This window comes from Malaclemys terrapin, chromosome 6 (assembly GCF_027887155.1).
Source record: "Malaclemys terrapin pileata isolate rMalTer1 chromosome 6, rMalTer1.hap1, whole genome shotgun sequence".
In the NCBI taxonomy this organism is placed as follows: Eukaryota; Metazoa; Chordata; order Testudines; family Emydidae; genus Malaclemys; species Malaclemys terrapin.
Genome location: NC_071510.1, coordinates 121,680,436 through 121,704,459, shown reverse-complemented (window position 1 = coordinate 121,704,459; position 24,024 = coordinate 121,680,436). Strand labels below are relative to the sequence as shown.

The following is a 24,024-nucleotide window of genomic DNA, read 5'->3' as shown; positions in this document are numbered from 1 at the left end:
GGTAACCGGATGCCCCTATTTTATAGGGACAGCCCCTATATTTGGGGCATTTTCTTCTATAGGCGCCTACTACCCCCCACCCCCGTCCTGATTTTTCACACTGGCTGTCTCGTGCTTCCCAAGCCTGGCACCCCAAATCCAGCCCTGGACAGGACCGTGAGGATGGAACTGCTGTGTTAACTTGTTTGTGTCCAAACCTCCTCTGTTTCAGACAAGGCGGCCATCCATCATGGGATTGCCAGGACTTCCCTGCCTTTCCAGAGGGTGACACCACAAGCACTGCTCACAAGCCATTCCCATGTGGCCCCGGGGGAGAGGGAGCTGACAGGTGAGGCTCTGGGTGTCTCCCATTGGCTCCGAGTGTGGGAGAGAAGAGGGGCTGGGAAGAGGCTCTGGGTCCCATCCCTCTGGACGGGACCCTAGTTAGAAGGGTCCCCAGAGGAGGGAGGGGGGAGAAGGGGTCAGGAGACGGGGGTCTCCCTGGTTCCTTTCCCCAGGGGGCCCTGGTGGGGGGCGGAAGGAAGGGTTCTGGCTGCTCCCCCATCCCTATGGGGCCCTGGTGGGGCTCGTCCGGCTCCCCCCCCCCAATCTCCGGGGCGCAGGTGGGGGGCGGCAGGGTGGACGCGCTGCAGGGGCCGCCAGGTGGCGCTGCAGGGGCCAGCGGCGGGGCCGCTCTGTGCGCCGCTCGGCGCTCAGCGGCGGCCCGGTCCCGGCCGCCGGAAGTGACGCCGCGAGCGGAGCCGAGCGGCCTCCGGTGACATTTTCTCTCAGTGGCGCTCAGGGCGGGGAGCGGAGCGGGGCAGGCGGCGGCGGAGACGGAGACCCGGCCTCGGCCCCCCATGTCCGAGCTGCTCCCCCGCGAGGGGGAGGCGAGGAGGAGCCGCGGTGGCGGCGGGGGCTGCCCTGGTGAGTGACCCGCGTTCAGCCCCCGGGGGCTCGGGCCCCTCTCCGGAGCCAGTCTCGGGGGACCCCCCGCCCTCACCGAGCATCCGGGCTCGCTGCCCCCCCCCGCGTCAGGTCGGGCTGGGAGGAAGAGGGCCCGTACACCCGCCCCCAGCGCGCCGGACTGGCGGGGGCGCGGGTACAATCCGCGTCTCCCCCGCTCTGGCCCGGGGAGGAAGCCCGTGAGCTGAGGCAGGGCCCGGGGCCCGGCGCGCTGGCCCGGGCTGGGCCCCGAAGGGATGCCGCGAGGAGGCACCGAGGAGGGAGGGGCCTGCACCCTCAAAGTGCGCAGCGCGGGCGGGAGGGGCTCTGCGAAGGGTCCCTGTGGTGCCCAGGCGCAGGGTGAATTCTGCGTGTGTGTGTGTGTGGGGGGGATTTAGGGGGGGTTCTAGCACCCCAGTGCCCGTGTGTAGTGTGAATGCCGGGCACCCTGGTGGGAGGTCACAGCCACACCCTTGAGCTCCGGGTAATGCCGTTCAGCGCACCACGGGAATGACTCTTAAAGAACCTTCTGGGTTTTGGGGGCGGCTTTTCAGGAGCCCTTAAATGTATCTCTCTCCCCTCCCACTCCTGCCCATTTTATCACATGGCAGGAAGTGTGGGAGTGCAACACTTCACTTCTGATTTCCAGAGAAACCTAGTAGGGACCTTTAGTGTGTGTGGACTTGTTCCAGTTAAGACTGTGGAGCGCTGTTTGAAGTGGGGGCCAATAGAATTTGTTTCTCTGTCTGATCTTTCTCTTCCTCTCTCAGGCACCCCACCCACTAGCAACCTGGTCCTTCGGCCCATGAGCCCCTACACCCATCCCCTCCAAATTTGAACAAGTGATGCTGCAGTCTGGCATGTGAGGTTGCAGCACCACTCAGGTTTGACCTAGTTGCCCTTCCATCATGATGGAGGGGCAACTGGGCCAAATTTTGAGTAGGTGGCATTGTGACCCTGGTGCAAACCTGAGTGCTGCCACAACCCTATGTGCCAGGTGGGGATGCCGTTCACTCAGATTTGGTTCAGCTCCCCCTCCATCATCACAGAGACGTGTCCTGAGTGGCGTTGCAACCTGGAGTGTGGTTTGGCCAAGTCAAAAAGTGGCCAGGTGCCTCTTCCGCCCACCACCGCTCCAGCTCTGCTGCCTATCATTCTAGTCATAAACTCTTATGCTCATCCCATCTGCCTTTAGGGATCTTACTTACCATGTTTTTTTAAATCAATATTACCGAGGACAGAGAGAATACATAGGAGTAACTGAAATAATGGTTCCTGGTATTCAGGTTTACTACGTTAGTGCCAGTGAGCACTGATGTGATGTTTTGTGTTCATTGATGTCTTGACATAAAAGCTCAACTCTCAAATTTTTCAGTTCTTTATAGCCCCATCATCGGTTGTAACTTGATTACTCTAGCTCGCTGAATCTGTCTTGACAAGGCTGGGAAGCAAATTTTTGGTTACTTAACTTAAATAGTTCTAGAAAGAAATTTACATAATCTGATACCATAATGTGTTTTGTTTGAGAAGTCCCTTGAAACAAATGCGTGCCTAATATATGAAATAAGTAATAGACCTGTCTAAATTTATGCAAAAGTCCCAATACAGGGGTTTGTGATGAGTTCAGATTGTGCTTTCCTTACTTAGGCAAATCTCCTATTGACTTTAATAGGAGTTTCTACTGAAAGACAGTAGGACTTGTCTCCGAAGCTTTAATTATAAAGACCTTTTAAAAATACTGTAAAATAAAACTTCACTGTCCTGCTTGGTTTAAGAGAGACACTATGGCCATGTCTAGACAACCACTTATGCCGGCAATTTATGTCACTTAGGGTGTGGAAAAAAAAAACATACATAAATTATGCTGGCATAAGTGGTGGTGTGTGCTTCTTCCGCCGACATAGCTACTGCTGCTTGTTGGGAGTGGTTTAATTATGTTGACGGGAGAGCTCTCTCCCCTTGGCATAGAGTGGCTGTATGAGAGATCTTACAGTGGTGCAGCTGCAAGCTCTCTAGTATAGACATAACCTAAGCTGTTGAATGTGTTTCAGATGACATTTTCTAATGTTTGAGCTTTTCTTTTTGGTCCTACTCATTGCTATAAATTCTGGCATTATTGGACAGACTTTTCCAAAGTTGTCTTCACTCTTATTCAGAATACCGAAGACTCTATTCTTAAATCTATCTGATCCCATGTAACTTAAATACACTTCTGAAATGTTTTTAATCTTGAAAGAAATCAGCCAAATTGTGCTCGGAGAAGTTTACACATTTGCCTTTGTAGCCTTTTTGGGAAGTCATAACTCAAACAGCGTAGTTATAAAGTTTCAAAGACTGTTAGAATTCCTTCGTAGAAATGCTAGTTTTACTGGAATCAGTGAATCTTGGCTATTAAAGTCAACCAAGCATAAATCTTTGCTGAAATACCTAAGTGTTCCTTTAAATATATCTAATTTCTATTATCTTCTGAAAACAGTTTATTTAGCTTTAACCATTCTTCTGCAGTACTTGCAACCCAAATAATAATGTTATGCTATTTAGACTGATTATACACAAGTGAAGTGCTAGTCTATTTTCATTGTCTAGGCTAGTGAAATTCAAAATATAAACTGTATAAAAGGTGAAGAGTGAACAAGACTTCTTCAGTTTAGTTTTTCTGGGTCTTTAGTAAGGGATTTAAAACCTGACAATTTCTTGTTTAAATCTTTGTCTTTATAAAACTTAATGTTTGGCCTCAACTATCTGACAACATCCCTTTAACCATTTTAGATAAAAGTGGTGAGGTGGGAAATGAATATAGTATCCTTCTTCAGAGCAGTGGTTCTCAACCTACTTATTATGTGGCCCATGAGGTGTTATGAGGGCCGCATCCAGTACTACCTGTATGGTCCTGAAGATGTCACATGGGCAGCAGCTATGTGCTGATTGGGCTGTAAGCAGGCTGCGGGTTGAGACCACTGCTTCAGAGGCAGTTCTATTGTGGTGTTTGCCACACCTAGCCCTAATGTTAGGTGTAATTGTTTTTCCTGTGATTAAGTGCCAAGAGCTGTGTCTGGGGAAAATGCAACTTTCTCCCCTTCTCCAGGGTAGCTGTTCTCTTAGGCCTCCTTGCAAATCTAGAATTCATTTTACAAGCTTGAAATAAAGTTTTGGGTGACACAGGATTTTGTGTGACATAGCACGCAACCTTTTTTTTCCTTACCTGGAGTTTAGATCCATGTATAAGTAAATCGGTATCATCCAATCAGTGAGATGAAATGTGGTGCAGTTTGGCAATCAACACAGCGACCATTCCTAAGACTATAATGATGTGCTTGATCAACTTGTGAGTGCTGTACTCTTGAACAGTTTATCTGCATGGTTAATGATCTGGAAGATCAGGTGTTTACAAAAGAAACTGATCCAGAGAAGGGTTTCATTACTTGGAGACTTGAATGGCTGGTAAAATATCAGCTAAGAATGCCAGTGTACCTATAATACCAGTGTTTTGTTAAGTGAATAATGGGGGGGAGGGGCAGAAAAGATGCTGGAAAATTATTGCTGAATATAGTAGCTGCATATGAACAGAAGGATTAGGATAACAGTTGAAAGAACAGGAGTACTTGTGGCACCTTAGAGACTAACAAATTTATTAGAGTATAAGCTTTCGTGGACTACAGCCCACTTCTTCGGATGCATATAGAAGAAGGAGATATATATATACACACATACAGAGAGCATGAACAGGTGGGAGTTGTCTTACCAACTCTGAGAGGCCAATTAAGTAAGAGGGAAAAAAAAAACTTTTGAAGTGATAATCAAGCTAGCCCAGTACAGACAGGTTGATAAGAAGTGTGAGAATACTTACAAGGGGAGATAGATTCAATGTTTGTAATGGCTCAGCCATTCCCAGTCCTTAGGTAAGACAACTCCCACCTGTTCATGCTCTCTGTATGTGTGTATATATATCTCCTCAATATATGTTCCATTCTATATGCATCCGAAGAAGTGGGCTGTAGTCCACGAAAGCTTATGCTCTAATAAATTTGTTAGTCTGTAAGGTGCCACAAGTACTCCTGTTCTTCTTTTTGCGGATACAGACTAACACGGCTGCTACTCTGATAACAGTTGAGATTCATTTTTTATATGCATACACACTTGTATTTTTTTAATTATAAGTGCCAACTATCCCTATCTGCTTTTCAAACTAATTAATTGGCTGACTTCTTAAAGGCATCTCAGCAGGAGTGTGTTTTGAGTAGATATTTGAAAGAGGAAAAGAGTGACTTCGTGTTTAGTTATTTGTGTTTACTTATATTGTGGTAGTACCTGGTCCCACACTAAAATAGGCATTGTAAAAACTGCAACGAAAAGACTGCATGCTCTGAAGAGCTTACAATCTATAAGATAATAAACAAATGGTACCTCAAACAGATAATGAAGGAAATGCAAAGCAACAGCGAGGCAACTAAGAATAGCATGATAGTCAGTGGTCACAGCACATGCCATGTAAATCCTCCTGAATTGTAAAAGAAGACATGGAAGCACCTGTGGGAAGCTGACAGACTGGTAGATAAGAACAACAAGGAGTCTGGTGGCACCTTAAAGACTAACAGATTTATTTGGGCATAAGCTTTCGTGAGTAAAAACCTCACTTCTTCGGATGCATAGAGCGCTCTATGCATCCGAAGACGTGAGGTTTTTACTCACGAAAGCTTATGCCCAAATAAATCTGTTAGTCTTTAAGGTGCCACCAGACTCCTTGTTGTTTTTGTAGATACAGACTAACACGGCTACCCCCTGATACTTGGTAGATAAGGCTACCATCAACAATGCAGATGAGATGGGGGTTAATGAAGTAAGACTGGATGAACAAAGAATAGAAACAGAATTGTGAATGGCCTTGAAGATTAAGAAGGAAGGATACAGTGGAGAGATCCAAAAAAAGGGTATGGTTTGGTCAAAGCAGCAAATAACATACTTGCTGCCAACTTTGCCTGTTGCTCTGATCACATCTTTCCTCTTTGAATCCCTTCACTGTCTTCCCAGTTATACTGCATCAAGTTCAAGCTTCCGCTCTTTGTTTTTAAGGACCTTCATGGCTCTGTGTTCTTACTCACCATCTCCTTTTGTCTTATTGTGACCACTTCCTTATCCTCTGCTCCACTGACAATGCAAGATTCATCACACAAGCATCTGTGTCCCTTGGACCCTGTAGTTTCCACAGATCTTATAGTCTAAAGGAGTGGCTGCAGCTTGTATTTGCGTAAAGAAGTTGTTGGTTAGAACCCTGTTGGCTGTGTTTATTCCCCCTCCTCCCCTCCGTCTACACTGCTACCTGTGAGTTTTTGAAAAATTGTTGTAGATTTTAAAGGAACACAATGAACTTTTATCTCTCTGAACACTTTATTGCCTACAGTTACTAGTAACCTCTAATAGTCCTAAAACTGAAAGGTCACAGGAAAAGTGTCTGTAGTGACAGCACTGGGTATGTAATATAAAAATGTGACCTAAAACTGGTGGGGGACTGCTGAGCAAGTATAGTAAGTCTTTCTAGTCAGTTTTAATAACGGAGATGACTTGAAGCTAATGGTGTTTGTATTGCAAAATGCATATCCACATTCAACTCAGAGGCCCTTCAGTTTTGTACTTAACTTTTAGCTGTAGCTAAAGCTCTAGGAGTTGCTGAGCTACCACAGCACTGGTGCCCGCTCCAATGAAATAGTATTATCTCACTCAGGCTATTTATAGTGATGATGATTTCCATGGTGGACTAACAAACCAGGCTGTTCACGTATCACTAATATATGTGTGTCATTAGTCACACGATCCTAAAAGCAAGTCAGTAAAATTAGTATTTTCTTCCTTTAGTTAATTGTACTGTTGTAATTGAGAGAAGTATAGGGGTTTGTATAAAGATGCATAACAAAAAATACTTGGTGTGTAGCATTAGATAAACTTCAGTACTGGTAACACCTTCATCATGGAGAATTATTATCACTATGTTAGATAAGAAACTGAGCTAGAGAGATTGCAACTGAACTGGTGGCATAGATGAAATCCAGGCCAGTGTTATAGCCAGAATTAAAACTAAATAGTTCCTTGCTCCCAGTCCTGTGCTCTCTATGGTTAAAATATGTTCCCCTGTTCACACACATCTGCAATACATTTTTCATTCATAGCTGAAGAGGCCAACACAATTGTACTATTAATGTTACCTTATTTCCCTACAGCTTAGATTTTTGACACTTGTAGAGTAATTTACTCATTCAAGATTTAAAAACCAGGCACAACATCTGAATTAGTGAGGTGGTGTTCTTATTCAATTACAGATGCCTTGCCTGAGGCACAGGAAGGTCAAGTAATATGCCCAAGGGCATGTGGTGGGTTGAGTTCAGGTCCAGGGTGATCCAGTATCATCTCTTTTCTCTGAATTTAACTTTGTAGCTGCCTTTCAAACAGAATATGCATAACTCACTTAGCATAATAACATACAGATATACTATACCTCTTTTGATGCTCAATCTTTGTGGAGAAATCTTAAAAATTGTTATGATTACATCAGGCTACTTTTAATCACAAATAACAGGTATTTATTTAAGGCTAGATGTAGACTTCCTTTAACAGAAGCTGGCATTACTGTTCCCATTTTAGGTAAACTGAGGTGAAGCAGTTAAATGACTTGCCCAAGTTTACAAAGCGAGTGGCAGAGCTGGAAATATGCCCAAGGAGAACTGACTCAGTGTACTCTAAATGTTAGATTACAATTGCTATTGTACTTTTTTTCTGAGTTAGATAATTGTCTGTTTTGCTTAAGCAATTATTCCAATATTTAAATGTACCCTATATTAGTTTGTCATAATGCTGATATCCATCTCGGGTAATGCTGGGGAATCAGGCTGACATTTGTTAGGAGGAAAACAGTTTAAGACTACTAGACTTTTCAGTTTTATCTTGGCTTTCTAATCAGTTGTCAGCTTCCAGTCCACCCACTTCACTCTGCCAGTTGTCTTTTCTGAGAATGCTTTCCCAGGGAATTCAAGATGACTGTGTAGCAAGGAATGGCACAGCCTCTTAGGGGAAGAGGTGGTGAGTACAAGAGGGGGACTGGAGACTGACTACTGATTGCATATGCTTGTTACTGTGGCTGAAGTTAAAATATTTTAGCTGAGGTCACTTAATGTAATAGTTTCTATAAGCTGGGTGGAATCAAAACACCAATCTTCTCCCACAGAAAAAATACAGGGTCTCAAAGCAGTTCGATTCAAACTTTCTACTTTATGCAGAGCTTCTCTTCTTCGTCTTTAGATGGCCACTGATAAGGACTGTTAACATTGGGCATTGGTACAGGGCAATAATTTAAAAAACCCTAATATTACAGGTTCAGTACAAACAATATGCATGTTGACTTTCAGTATAATGCATTTTGGATAAACTTGTAACCTAAAGAGATGTTGTGAGTCACCTATTGAATATATAATGCCATTGCTGTTAGATGGACTAGATCTAATACGTTGCCTCCGTTACCACTTGTAGCCAGTCAGGCACCTTTGACAAGACTAGAGGCATTCAGCAAAATAGCTGCAAAGAGAAGACTTTTCTTTGTCTTTAGTGAAGCAGAAACTGGCCTTTGGGGGGGAAAACATGCTATGACTGACTTTAACATTTGATAAATGAGAAGTATTTAATATCAAAATTAAAATATTTGAGAGATGAGTGAGGTCAAACACACTGCAGGCTAGCATGGGGACGCTGACAGTGCCTGTAGCAAACCCAGTCTCCAGGCTGTCAAGGTAGCACCTTTCACTAGAACAAGTTCACTTTAATTAAGAGGAAAAGTAGAGGAAGTATTGTAGTTGTTTATTCTCTTCTATAATATTAAAAATGTAGAGGTTAATGGTAAAATTATTAATAATGGGCTGGGGATGCAGGCTGTGGGGTGGGGAATGAGGCATTTAGGGTGCACGAGGGGCCTCCATTTGGGGGGGCTCAGGGCAGAGGGTTGGGATGCGGGAGGGGGTCAAGGTTTGGGGCTGGGGGTACAGGCTCTAGTGTGGGGCCGGGGATGAGGAGTTTGGGGTGCAGATTTGGGGCACTGGCTTATCTCCAGTGGTTCCTGGTCAGCAGCACAGCGGGGGTGCTAAGGCAGGCTTCCCGCCTGTCCTGGCACCGCGGACTGCACTGTGCCCCGGAAATGGCCAGCAGCAGGTCTGGCTCCTAAGGGGAGGCGTGCAAGCAGCTCCGCGCTGCTCTCACCCGCAAGCACTGACCCCCAGCTCCCATTGGCCGGGAACCGGTGCTTGTGGCGGGGGCAGTGCATGGAGCACCGTGGCCCCCCTGCGTGGAGCCGGACATGCTGCGGCTGCACCGCCCAGTCTGGCCTGCCAGAGCACGCTGCGGCCGCGCTGCCCAGCCTGGTGGAGCAGATCCAGCCAGGACAGAGACATCCTCCCCAGATAAGGTGGGAAGGGATGAGATGGAGAGAGTGTGGAGGTCCCAGGTTAGAGGTGGGATCATATGGGGGGGGTGGTCACAGGGGTTACTCCCCTGACTCCCAACTTCTCTCCCCCTCCCCCCCAAAAATTTCCCCACCAGTTGCTGTCCCGGCCTGTCAGGGTAAGCAGCTGGCGCGCTGGCTGACCCTTTGTTTACTTAGGTTTACCTCCGTGCCTGTGGACGCTCGAGGTAAACAAACCATCTTGGCCCACCAGCGGCTTATCCTGATGGCCTGGGAGCCAAAGTTTGCTGACCCCTGAATTATAGGATCAGCTTATGAGTGGGTTATAAAAATTTTGCATTTGTACTTATCCATCTTGGGGGGTGGGGGTGGGGTCGGCTTATAAACGAACCGGCTTATGATCACTTATATATGGTATCTTGAGTAGTTTTGTATCATCTGCAAATTTTGCCATTTCACTGTTTACCTCTTTTTCCAGATCATTTATGAATATGTTGACTAGGACTGGGCCCAGTACAGAACCCTGGGGGACACCACTATTTATCTCGCTCCATTCTGAAAAGTGACCATTTATTCCTACCCTTTGTTTCCTATCTTTTAACCAGTTACCAATCCATGAGAGGACCTTCCCTCTTATCCCATGACTGCTTACTTTGCTTAAGAGCCTTTGGTGAGGGACCATGTTAAAGGCTTTCTGAAAATCTAAATACACTATATCCACTGGATCCCCCTTGTCCATATGTTATCAGCAGCTTTCAGTTCTATTTGATCATACTGTGCTGTAGATTTCCATACAAGGGCTATCAATGATAGATGGATCCAAGTTTGAATCCATGCTCTGCCTGATTTGGAGCAGGGACCTGAACCCAGGAGTGTTCAAATAGCTGCTCCAAATTATGCAGAGCAGTGGTTTGAGGAGTTTTGTGCAACTCTGGTGAGTGCGCTAACCACTGGGCTATTCGCTATTATGGGGCAGATGTCCGTTAGAAGTGTGTGTGTGTGTGTGTGAGAGAGAGAGAGAGAGAGAGAGAGAGAGAAAGGGCTGACCTGGCTTAGGTGCCTAACTCCAAGAGGGGGGTTGTGGCTGTGAATCCCGAGAGAGGTAGATGTTTCCCTCTGGCCTAGAGTTAGGCACCTAGCTACCTTTGAGGGATGGTGCTTAGATGCTGCACCTCTCCTTGGAATTCTTACTGGCTAGTTTAGGCAGCTCCCCACTCAGCGTGTTGGCTTCTGTGAACCCCTTTTTTAGAAACCTAACTCTCCCCCTAAAATGCAGGGGGAAGCTGGGCACTTAACTTGGGGCTGTAAATACTACTGGCCGGCAGGGCACCTGAGTCCCTTTGTGGATCTAGTGTCTTCTGTCTCCATTTTTAGGAACAAGCAGTTTATAAAAATCCATCTCTTGAATTCAGAAGGAAGAAGTCTTGTAGATTTGAAAACGCTGACCACTCACAACAATGGAATATAGACAGCCAGGCATAGTGGAAGGGAAACACTTAACAAAGCTAACACACCTTATCTTCTGTCCTCTTCTCCTGTATATGAAGCCCATGAATTTATTTTAGCAAGGAAAATGATTTTGCTTGGTTCCCTTTCAGCTGGTGAGTGTGTATAGAGTGCTGAGTGCAGGCTCATGTCCTACAAGTATGTTTTGGATTATCTTTGCTGGTCAGTCTTGACTAGTTTTCTTTAATATTCTCCCTTTTTCAAGTTCACCTGTATTAATATTTTTAAATGGAGATTTTTTTTTTTTTTACCTCTAAGATCTTGCTTACTCATGCTGGAAAAGGACTGTCTTTTTCAAGAATGCAGGGGTGTTTCACAAACATACCATCTCTACTGAGTCTTGGATGGTTTGTATACACAGTCTGAGGGCTTAAACTATTTCTATTATTTTTTAACCTCATTTGTTTATGCAAAACCTGTTGAAGCAGAGCTTTAGTTTCATCCTTTCATCTCCTGTTTCTGTAATCATATTGGTTGGAAAGGGTGGGGTGTCCAACCTTTTAGGATTGCTGCTGGGCCTGAGTTATGAATTAACTGGTTAAACAGCCAAGTCCACTCCCCAAAAATGTTCCATAGGCAGAATGGTGTGCTATTGAATCAGCTTTAGGAGAGTATTTTTCAAAGGACCATTTATATAAAGTAGTACAGTATCCAGAAGGTGGTGGTATAGTGGTGTGAAAAAGGCTATAAACGTTCTAGAGCAGCCCAGGTTCCAAATTCAAGCAAAGGTGACTCCACCATCTTGAGTTAAACTGAGTACCATGCAGTCGTCTGTTGTTTTATGGATATGCCTGGCACCTTCTACGAGCAGATAAAAAGATAGTCTTGGAGCTTGCAGAGTAAATCAGATCAAGAGCTCAGTAAAAATGACAGATTGTGGTGGGTGGGAAGGAAGACATCCATACTTGCACACCTGTCTTGAGGGAGGCTAGTATTTCCAGCAGAGAGAGGATCATTTGAATTGATTTAGTTTTGCTTGTTTTCCTTTGGTTACTTAAATATTTTTGTTATTGAACATTTATATAAAACTTGAATTCAGTGTTAGATTATCATTGATGAGCTTCACGGAAGGAGTAAAGAAGGGTTTTGAATTGAGAGGGTGGCCTATTGGTACTAAAGGGGAGGGAGGGAGTTCCAAGCATAAAGTGGGGAGGGGAGAGTACAGCTGCAGGGTGATCTCCTATGCCAGTGTCCTGTACTTCCCACTTGGGGGTGTCAGGGGTAACAGAGGAGCTGAGGGAGAGGGAAGTAATCTCTGGGAAGGAGCCTGAGTGTGAAATTGGAAGGTTGTTGGGCGTAAGTGAGAGAAGTACAGAACAAGGGTTTTTTGGGGAGGGATTGTTAGGGAGCCTCCACGATGCAGACCCTGGCTGACCCCTAGTCTCTCTGTCAGTCAGGCACATCTGAGACTGCCCCGACACAGCGCAAGGGCCGGGCCTGCCCCAGAAACACCCTGGGTCCCTACCTCTCCATGCAAGACACACCAGGTGTGGGCAGGCAGGATCCAAGTGTGGAGGGGCTTGGTGTGGGATGAGAGGATTCTGTGTGGGGCAATCTGGGTGTGGGTGGCTGGGTGCAGGGCAATGGGATTCTGTAGGGGGATCTGGGTGATGGTGGTTGGGCCTCAGCAGGGAAGTCTGGATGTCGGGGGATGGGGCTCGGCGGGGGGGTCTAGGTTGGGGGGTTCGGGCTTATCAGTGTGAAGGTTGGAGTGCTCTGGATGCAGGGGGTGAGGCTCAGAGGGATGGGGGTTCGGGTGTGGGAGGCTCGGTGGGGGTGTTCTAGGTGTGGGGGAATCTGTGTATGGGGGCATTCAGATGCACAGGGGTTGGGCAGATGGGAGAGCAGCTCCCTGTCCAGTAGCTCCTTCCCACATGGTTGAGGAATGATGGGGGCAGGAACTGGGGGTAGGGGGCATGCAGAGCTTCCTGCAGTCAGTGGAGGTTTCTGGGGGTGGGTTTGACCTGGCCCTTGGCCGCTCCTTGCAGGGGAAGAGCAAATCCTGTCTCTCCCCCCACCCAGCAGGGAATAGCAGCTGAACCCAATGCATGGTAGGAGACCCTAGTCAAGGTATTCCTAGTCCCTGCAGTGGTTTACCTCTCTGTTGGCTGCTCCAGGTTCCCGAAATGGTGCACCCGCGCTGCTGGGGAGGGTCGCACGTCTGCTTTTGCGGCTTCCCTTTGCTTCCCCCATCAGAAAGTCATTTTTCTCTGAGGAAGCAAAGAAATCTGCGGGGGACATGAATTCTGCACATGCGCAGTCGTGCAGATTTCCCCCAAGAGTAATAGAGCAGTAGACTGAGAACCAAGGCCTTTTTGGTTTTATTCTTTATTCTGTCATTGTCTTGGTGTGGTGTTTGGACAACTTTTTGTGCCTCTGTTTACCCATATGTAAAATTGAGACAGTAATACAAGTATTATGGAGATCTTGTGCGGTATAATTGGATTTCTGAAGTTCCTTAAGAGAACTTGATTAAAGGTTAGGAAGAAATGCTTAGTATTACTATGCCTGCAGTTGATGCATTGAGGCAGAACCCTTGAGTTTCGCAGTCCTTCTGGATCAATGCCTGAATTGTTTGCAAGATACACTGTAATTCAAGTAAAGGTGCCCTATTTGATAGTGTGTAAATTGCATACATTTTTATTGCTTAAGTGTAGAAGTCAAAATGAGCACGAGTTGATTTCTGTGAATACTTCCTTCATAAAGATCATGTTAGATATTTAGGTGTCTTTACATACGTGCATTTTCCATGCACTGTTGGGAGGAGAAAATCCTTTGTTACATGGATCTGACAGTGCTGTTTTATAGAACTGTTTTCTTGATCTTCAATCAAACATTTGTTCACTAAGAAAATGGACAAAATTGTTTTGGCTGAATGGAATTCTAGGGCATTGTGTAATTAAATATCCATTTGAGCCTGTGATGTTTCACAAACTAGTTTTCAGTGCAGTGGTTTTCTGATTTAAGTAGCCTGCTTGGTTTTCCCTTAAGGTTACCTTGAGAACTTATGTATTATGTTTCCAGGAAAGGGTGGGAGTATTTCAACATAACCTTTTTGCTTTTCTTTCCTCTTTATATTTCTCAAGTAGAACTAAAATAATATTTCTTGAAGATTTGTTTTTCCTTAGCTTTTTGCAGAGACTGTCATCCCTGTGTGTTCTTCCCTGCAGCACGGGAACACTTTGAATCTTGGCAGACATCTCTGTCAGGATTGCTATGTACAAGGGACACTTTTATTTAAAAAAAATCAGTATTAGTAAAAGATTGAGAGATGTGGAGACTGCAGACCTGGCTCCTTGGAACAAATATTTCCCACACAGCCTAACTAATGTGCATTGTTCCTGGCCAGGTGGGTACTTCCAAGAGTGAGTCTAATAAATTATCAAGTACAGGTGACTGACTAAATGCTACTCCTTACTCCATGCCACAGCTAGCAGGGAGAGGTACTGCCACCAGGAGAATTGTTGGTACCCTTTCCCTGTGCCAGTACATCTTCCATTAGTCCTCTTTGGGGAAATGAAGTTGCATGTTTCCTGAAGGTGTTTCTGGGTGCTGAAAAGACTATGGGACATGAGCCCTTTCCCCACCCTTATGCCACATTAAGATTGGGGAAAGTGACTTTTTTTCTTCAATCTCAGTGCCTTTAAGTCTAAGGCCAGGTCTTCATTACAGACATATATTGGTATAACTGTCGCTCAGGGGTGTGAAAAATCCACACCCCTGAGAGACATAGTTATACCGACCTAACTCCCTGTAGAGACAGCGCTGTATTGATGGGAGAGCTTCTCCTATTGACATAGCTACTGCCTCTCAGGGATGTAGATTAACTATGCTGATGGAAGAATCTCTCCCGTCGGTGTAGGAGCATCTTCACTTAAGTGCTACAGTGGCACAGCTGCAGTACTGTATGTGAAGACGTGCTCTAAGGCACTAGTCCTCATGCTTCTAGCTGGAGCATCTTTATTTCTGTGAAGCAGCAGGGTGCAGATCTTGATTTCAGAATGGAATCTTTAAAATCACCAATCTGCAAGGGGCATGTAGTGGTGTGATTTCTGGTGTCTAGCGGTGATATGGTGGTATCAAAATCTTCATGCTCTTCAGTTCAGGGGCAGAGGTGGAAGAATATATACATACACCTGCAAAGATCAGGCAGCAGAATTTTCACACCTCTGCCTGAGATCTTCCCCAGGAACATAACATTTCTTTGATCCTGAGAGGAAAACAGGGAAGATTATCTTGAAGAGTATCATGAAATCCAGAATTTCCATAAACATGATTACAAAATCACTAGCATGCTTTGGGACTTAGTGTATTACCATATGGCAGATAAATAGTGGAGAAGCAGCAGGGATCTGTATCAACAGAGCTGAAGCATGACTGCTGAACATCATCGACCATTTGCCCTGTTGACTTCTGTACCCTATGTAAATCTCAAGTTCCCAGAGCTTCCCCTGGCCCAGGCATATGCTGCTTCCCTTCTGACTCCCTAGCTCAAAAGGAAAGGGAATCATGGACTTTGTTTCCACAAAGTTTTCTTGGACCCTTAACTCCCATATGGTATAGCTTCTCCAGTTATAGCATGGGGAAAATTAATGTAGACAAAGCTTGGAGGACTCAAGGTTAAAAATGCCTGAGCCCACATGAGTCTTGTCTACTCTGCTGCTTTAACCAGTGCTACCAACAGAGAACTGCACCCATAGCGAATTACAGACTAAAAAAATCTAATGTAGACAAAGCCATGGGATCCATTCCCTGGTATAATATATCCTATGTTTGACCTAGGACAAGTCACTTAACCTCTCTGTGCCTCTGTTTTTCCATCTGTATAACCGGTATATTACTTAATAATAATGAGATTTGCCAGTGAAGTACACGGAAGTATTATAGTATTAGGATGCTTTTACATCTCAGTATATTCACTTTCCTAGTTATAAGTTTTTTTTTCCTTTTTGATGTATGCTGTAACATTTGAAAAGAGGCAGAGAAAGTGGATCTTATGAAGTTATATATTGTCCATAAGAATTCTCTGTAGAAATTACCAGCTTCAGAAGGGCCTTCTCATATTTTGTCCAGCGGAGGGCAACAAAAATGATTAGGGGGTTGGAGCACATGACTTATGAGGAAAGGCTGAGGTAACTGGGCTTGTTTCATCTGCAGAAGAGATGAATGAGGGGGGATTTGATAGCTGCTTTCAACTACCTGAAAGGGGGTTCCAAAGACGATGGATCTAGACTGTTCAGTGGTACCAGATGACAGAACAAGGAGTAATGGTCTCAAGTTGCAGTGGGGGCGGTTTACGCTGGATATTAGGAAAAACTTTTTCACTAGGAGGGTGGTGAAGCACTGGAATGGGTTACCTAGGGCAGTGGTGGAATCTCCTTCCTTAGAGGTTTTTAAGGTCAGGCTTGATGAAACCCTGGCTGGGATGATTTAGTTGGGGTTGGTCCTGCTTTGAGCAGGGGTTGGACTAGATGACCTTCTGAGGTCCCTTCCAACCCTGATATTCTATGTTTCAAACTAGTTTTGCTCATTTAAGTACTGTCAAATGCTTTTTCTCTATATACATCGCCATTCTTTCTTCTTTAGCATTTGTAATTGTGATTCTCTCTTAGAAGTTTCCACTTTCTCATTTAGTAAACCTTGATTTGTCATTCTTGTGTTTTTTCGTGTTGCCCGACACTAATATGACAAGTCAATTTCCTTGTTTAAGTAGCCAATACAATTAATAAATGTCAGCACAGCATTGAAAGTTTTGTTAATTTAAGCTTTCCTTCCTTCACTGGTGTCTGTTTGAAGTACATTTATGATCCCCTCCTTCCTCCTCTTCCCCACACCCCCACACGTCCGTCCCCCCCCCCCCCCCGTAGCATCTGACAATCAGGGCACTTAGGGAGGAGTGAAATATATTTAAAAAAAAAAACCCTCAAGATTCAGGATGATTCAAGGGATTGGTAACATAATCTAGAGCTTTTTCCAGCACCCTCTGAGGTAAGGAAGTACTATTATTCCCATTTTACAGAGAGGAACAGAGGCACCCAACATCTCGTAGGAAGTCTGTAATGGAGCAGGGAATTGAACCTGGATCTCCCAAGTCTAGATTAGCACCTTACCCATTAGACCATCCTTCCTATGGGAATGGACAGGGATGGTGTCCCTAGCCTCTGTTTGCCAGAAGCTGGGAATGGGTGAAAGTGGATGGATCGCTTGATGATTACCTGTTCTGTTCATTCCTTCTGGGGCACCTGGCATTGGCCACTGTCAGAAAACAGGATACTGGGCTAGATGGACCTTTGATCTGACCCAGAATGGCCATTCTTATGTTATACAAGTACTCATTGTCTTTTTTTCTAGATCCTACAGAAATAGTCTTTAAAAAGCCCTCCCACAAATTAGAACATAGCACTGTATACTTTTTTAAAATAATGAATGTTGACAGTAGTAGCTATTAAATTACCTTGTTAGCACATGCAAATTTTTAGGCTTGAACAGATTGTCCCCTTTAATTTACATATAAGTGGGAATGATAATTGAAAGATTTTTGCATGGTTTTACGCAGTGGTGAGCTGGAGCCGGTTCGCAAGAACCGGTTGTTAAATTTAGAAGCCGATGTAGAACCGGTTATTAAAGGGGCTGGCGGGTGGGCAAACTCTGGTCCGCGGGCTACATCCGGCCCGCAGGACCGTCCTGTCCAGCCTGCCTGAGCTCCCAGCTGGGGAGGCTCCCCCGGCCCCTCCCCCGCTCTCCTCCCCCCCCCCCCCCCCACGCCGCCGGTGCCAGTGCTCTGGACAGCCTCTGCCGCTTTGAGCAGCATGGTAAGGGGGCCGGGGCTGGAAGGAGGCGTTGAATAAGGGACAGGGAGCTGTTGGAGGAGGCGGAGGTTCTGGGGTGGACAGTCAAGCGACAGGGAACGGGGGGGGGGGCTGGGTAGCCGTGGGAGTTCCGGGGGTCTTTCGGGGTGGTGGTGAATGGGGTCGGGAGCGGGGCAAGTTGGGTAGGGGGTGGGGTTCTGGGGGGCAGTTAGGGTGGGGGGGTCTCGGGAGGGGGTGGTCAGGGGACAAGGAGCGGGGGGGGGGAGTTGATGGGTTGTGGGTTCTGAGGGGGGCAGTTGAGGGCAGGACGTGGGTTGGGGTCAGATGGGGGGAGAGGGGAGACAGGCACGTAGGGCTTGTACTCACCGCGCGGTTCCCTACTGGATCTTCGGCCGTGGGGGTGGGGGCTGTCTTCACTCACTCCGGGTGAAGGACCTGCCGTCGAAAACCCGGAGCGAGTGAAGATGCCCCCGCCGCTGAAATGCTGCCGAGGACCCAGTAGGGAACCGGTTATTAGGATTTTGGGAGCTCATCACTGGTTTTACGGTATGTTGAAGTTGAAATTAAAATGTGGATGGAAGGAATCTATGATAAAGATTAAAGAATTAATGCTATTTTTATTTATAATACTTTGGAGGTGCTCAGATACTACAGTGTTTGGGGACCTATAAGTTAGCTTTCTATACAGCTTGATTTTAACATTTAAGATGGAACAGTGCTGTTTATCAAACTATAACGTGAAGTAAAAGATGCGATGGAAACTGTGTGGATAGAAAGTGTTTCCTGTCACCGGCCATGCCATTTTATGCTGTTCCTTTGACCAATCTTATCAGCTAAACCCGGTCAGAATGGGTCAATTCTCATATCTGAGACCTTCTAGGAGCACCTAAATGTTGTATGAAGTATTGTTAGTACTTCACTGTAAGTGAACCATCAACGCCACTTCTCTCTGGCCTGGTACTAAACCAGAGCCTCAGCAGATTTAGTGGTACTCGAAGTGGACTGCTAACACTCATTGGGTTCCCACTGACATGGAAACTGAACTATGATGTCACCCCTAAAGGTGGCCTCCCCAGGGGTGACGACATAGTTTCCTTTAAAGTGTATTAAAAATTGCTTCTAGATAAAAGTTCAAAATCTGCTTATATTGTATTAATTTAAACTTTCCCAAGTAAGAGTTTAGAAACTGCAGTCATTTTTAGTTCTGATCTGTTGTGATAACTAGCTCAGATTGAAGTGTATTTTGTACAATGGTAGTGCCATCGTTCATTAAGAAAGGGAAAGCATTAAGCATGTCAGTATAACAGACTGAGTTAACCAGGAAAAGGCAGAAGCTAAAGAAAAGTACCACAGCCAAAATTGTAATGTACCATACAAGCTTTAACTGAATAAAGAAGTGGTCTCACTGCGTGAAATTGTGGACATGACCAAAAAAGTAGAAGTGATTCTGCTATTTGAGTAAATTGTCATTACTGTTCTGTTCTTATGCAGGTTGCTTTGCTGTTGAAAACCTAATCTAGTTCCCTCAGTCCTCTAGACTCCATGCTGTGAGACAAGGAGGAGCTTGGAACTCTGAAATGAAGATGGAGGCGGTGGGAAAAGTAGAAGAACTCATTGACTCAGAAGTCTCACCAAAACTCTCTGAAAAACAAGAGGCAGCTCCTGGTGAAGATGGACCTATAGAACTAGACACATGTGCTCAGAAAGATGGTGTGCCCATTGTAGCAGATTCTGTGGTGCTCTCCTCAATGCCATGCTTACTGATGGAACTGAGACGGGACTCCTCGGAGTCTCAGTTAGCCTCTACAGAGAGTGATAAGCCAACAGCAGGCCAAATTTATGAGAGTGACTCTTCTAATCACTGCATGCTTTCCCCTTCTTCCAGTGGGCATTTGGCTGATTCAGATACGCTGTCTTCCGCAGAAGAGAATGAGCCCTGTCAGGCTGAAGCTCCTGTAGAGGGAGACCCTTCTGGAGTTTCTGGGGCTGCAGTTGGGAGAAAATCGAGACGATCCAGGTCTGAAAGTGAAACATCAACTATGGCTGCCAAGAAAAATCGACAGTCTAGTGATAAGCAGAATGGACGAGTCACCAAGGTAAAAGGTCATCGGAGCCAAAAGCACAAAGAAAGAATCCGGTTATTAAGACAGAAACGGGAGGCAGCTGCTCGCAAGAAATACAACCTGCTGCAGGACAGCAGTACCAGTGATAGTGACCTGACCTGTGACTCAAGCACGAGTTCATCAGAAGATGATGAAGAGGTTTCAGGGAGCAGCAAGACAATCACTGCAGAGATACCAGGTAGAGGATGTTTTTTAAACTGAACTGTAAAGTACCTGACGTCGTTTCTCAGCTGTCATGCTAAATTAGATGAGTGACCCTTGAGAAAAACCAGGAGAACTGCAGCTCTATGTAAATTTGAAGACTGCAGTGTATTAACAAGACATGGCAAATTTTAAAATCTGTTCTGAGGTTTTCAGTTTGCTTTTGCACAACAGCAAATTGTAGAAGGGACTATCTTAAATCTTGGAATTTTCAGATTTTTCTTTGTAAACATATATGAACTCTTATCAGTGCTGGTTAGACGGTGGTAATCATAACAGCCTAATTAGCCAATACATTATTATAAGTGGGCAACTGCACTTTAATATATTACAACAGCACCTCAGCATCTGTGTTTGAAATAACATGGCATATCTATTGCCCATTTTACCATAAGGCCCCATTCTCCAGTGTTGCACTTATGCTGTGCTTTCCAGCTCTACATTTCAAATTATAAGTTTACTTAACCTTTTTGTTAGTTACATTCATGCAAATTGAATCTGGCCACTTACTTTAGTGCATAAATAAGAATTATTCGTACATGCCCCAAATTGTCCCCACTCCTGGTGTCTCAAAATTTTAGGAGTAGGCCGGTTCCATCCTTCTGTGTTCTATGAATCTATAACTTTTATATTTCTGAATTCTCCGATATATCCATATTGACAAGCTGGGTGCAGCAAATTATTGGGGCATTCTCATGATTTTTATAGCAGAAGAAAGATAAGTTCTTAAAGTTTCTCGTCTGCTGAGTCTTCGTTATTTAATTGGTGCAAACACCATGGTCAGGATTATGTGTGAACTATTTTTCCAGTACACTATACCTCAAAACCTTCATCGTATGGCAACCTTAAAAAATAAAATAAAATTTAAAATAAAATTTTCGGTTTGCCAGCCTTTCCTGGGTGGATCTGCCTTTTCCCCCTTTCTGCTAACTAAAGAGGATGTTTGGGGGATAAACTGCATGCTAAATAACAGCATATTTCTGTAGTTTAAAGGAAGATTTAAAGGAAAATGGCAGTCTTAATAACTTTGACAGCTAAATATATATAAAGATGAATTTACATACAATTTTACAAATAGCTGTAACTGTTTCAACTTTAATAATGGTGAATGGTGCTCGTCTATCTGTTTGAAAACTGATATTTTGCTTATACTCTGCAAGGCTGCATCTCTTTGCTAGGATGTAGATTGAACACATGAAATGCAGTTTATCATTGGAAGGTATGGAAAGGTACAGAATTCCATAATTATGTGGTTAATTCTGTTTTTTGTTTTTAAAAATAGAGGTTTATTTAATAGTGGTTCAGTAGCTATATTTATCAATTAAAATAGTACAACGTAACTGATAACTTTGACAGTCACTTGTCTCATTATTTATTATTTTTAGAGCGTCCTCAGCACTTGGGGCCTGAGTTAGAACCCATTGAAGACTCCCGTTGATTTCAGTGGGCTATGGATCAGGTCCTTCGGAACAAATAAATAGACCAGGGCCAGCTTTTCAAAGGTATTTAGCTGCCTAAAGTTGCAGATAAGCCCTAGTGGGGTTTTCAGAAGCACCTGGGCACGTAGCTCTCATTGATTGCAATGGAAGTTAGGTGCCTAGGAATTTTTGAAAACCTCACTAGGCACCTGGCTGCATCTTTAGGTGCCTACATACCTTTGTAAATCTGGCCCTCAGTCCTGGCCCTGAAGAGCTCGCATTCAAAGGGCCTGATCCGGTGCCCACTTAAATCAATGGAAGGACTCTCGTTGACTTCAGTGGACATTGCATCAAGGCCTAATTTTACATGTGACACAAGGAGTGAGCATACAAAACAGTAGGGGACAGCAGTGACCTGCATATCTTCTTTCATAGCCCATGTGTTCTGATTGACACTAAACAGTGGGTTTCTCTTTGACTATTCTTTTTTTTAAGGGATGTCTAAGACATACTTCATCTTTTTAAATGAATCCTTGCCAATTGGATGCAGTGATTAGAATATATTCTTTCACATTTCAGTTACCCTTTAAATGAAAAGGGTCGTGAGAGAGATGATCCAGAATGAATCCTATTGCTCTGTGGGCTAGTGAAAATTAATAGATTTTATAGGTGTACTTGAGCCTTGAATCTGATCTGAGTTTCTAACTGTCCCATTGTAGGTGGCTCACTAATGATCTGGCATGACTACTTTTACTTAAAATAAATATTTATTCTGCTTGATCCTTCTTTGAATTGGGTGAACTGATTATATTAAAGTCATAATTATTTCTCTTAATAGAGAGCATTGAGAGAGCATAGTGAGTTGACATTGTGTTGTGAATAGGACCCTCTAAAGACTTCAAAAATGAAAGACCACTCAGACACTAGTATAGAGCGGGCCAAAGTGCAGCCTGAAGGCCAAGTTCAGCCATATTTACCCCCTATTGATGATAAAAGGGTGATAAACTGCAGGTTTAATTGCACCGGAACTTCAGTAACAAGAAACTGTTGTGCATCTATCAAGGGAAATATAAGAATGAGCAAATGCGTTCACTTATATTGAAAAATTCTGTACCTCTTTATGCAAATGACTTATGACACTGTAACCCTCAGTGTCCTAAAGTTTGGATGCTCTTGCACTAATGAGTTGTTGTTTCAAAATTGGCTCAGCAGCTTACCGTAGATGCTGTTTTGCAGACATGTCTAGCATGTGCATGAAAAATAGCTATGCCAGCAAAGATGCTCCAAGATTATAACTTTGCTATAGGTGTTTTTCTTAGCACAGATATGTAGAGATGCAGTAAAAAAGAATAAAATATTCCTGCTGTCATCTTCTGTCAAAACATGTACAATTATTTTACAGTTATAGAGAAAAAAAGTTTGTTTTAAACCTGTGGGTAGGTTGAAAATTAAAGTGATGTACTTAATAGGATACAATTGGGTCTTTAATGCTAAAGGATTTCACTGAACATCTTCCATTTTAAGAGTGAAGATAAGTAATTTTTGAACCCCACAATATGATTGCTTTTGCAATGAGTTTGGAATGATTATTAAGAAGAAAAATATCCCAATAAATGCATAATGATGCCATAAACACAAACAATCTTACTAGCTTTTTTGCTTTCACTCAAACACACGATTTCTGGACCAGACTATTTTGCAATAGAATTTCAATTCTCACTGCTAATCTGCAAACCCGATAATTTTCATTAAAATATTAGCAGTCTTATTTCACTTCTCAGCAAAGGCTTAATAGCAAAGTGTTATGATGAGGTTTCATTACTAATAGTTCATTACAATTATAACTAGATTAGTGGCATACATGACAAAAGTACATGGTGTGAGGCAGTATTCTTGAATATTTGACGTTGTTCCTTTACGCACTATAGGCACTATCCCACACCCATTGAAGTTAGTGAGAACCTTTTCATTTATCTCAATGGGCACTGAATTGGGATCCAGTCCACTAAACCACAATGGCTTGCTAATTAATGCAAATTAAGATGCCTCTATTGTATGCCAATATTGATGTTCGATCTTTAAAATACAAGATGCATTGTATCCTTGGATACATGATGGCATTCACTTTGGGCACTGATAAAATATGATACAGCAGCTTCCGCTAGCACTTCTGTTATTGTTTCGGGTTTTGTTCTTTGTGGATTTCCAATTTCACTGTACAACTGGCTCTGGATGAAGAAAACTCGGCATGCAAAATGATCCTAGGAATCAATATTTGGCTGAAAACAATTTGACTCTTCTTAAACTATAAAAACATAATATTGTTATTCCACACACCATTGTGCGCTACTATAAGTCAAAAACAGTTTTGAATGTTAAAAAGAGCATTAATCCATGTTTTAGGCTAATATATGGGGGAATATTGTTAAAAGCTGAAATATTAAAGTTGGAAAAGTTGCCATTTCATGTATGTAAATTACCTGTATATTCATAAGGATTTTTAGTATGCAGGCCTTTCTAACACATGGTGCAATTTACATCGGTGCAGAGGGCCAGCGCAAAGCATGTGAACCATTTCAGTTTCACCTAAGCTTTGTACCTAGGTC

The 24,024-nt window shown here is 44.0% G+C and overlaps 1 protein-coding gene across 2 annotated transcripts in view; it reads left to right on the top strand.

Annotated features, from left to right (window-relative positions):
* The first annotated feature begins 745 nt into the window (after nucleotides 1-745).
* The window catches only part of ARK2N (arkadia (RNF111) N-terminal like PKA signaling regulator 2N), a 72,126-nt gene continuing 48,847 nt past the window's right edge, over nucleotides 746-24,024 (top strand). For both annotated transcript variants that reach the window (XM_054031764.1, XM_054031765.1), the window contains exons 1-2: nucleotides 746-906; nucleotides 19,168-19,977. In XM_054031764.1, the coding sequence (XP_053887739.1) occupies nucleotides 19,254-19,977 (724 nt within the window). In that variant the 5' untranslated portion in view covers nucleotides 746-906; nucleotides 19,168-19,253. The remainder of the gene's footprint in view (nucleotides 907-19,167; nucleotides 19,978-24,024) is intronic.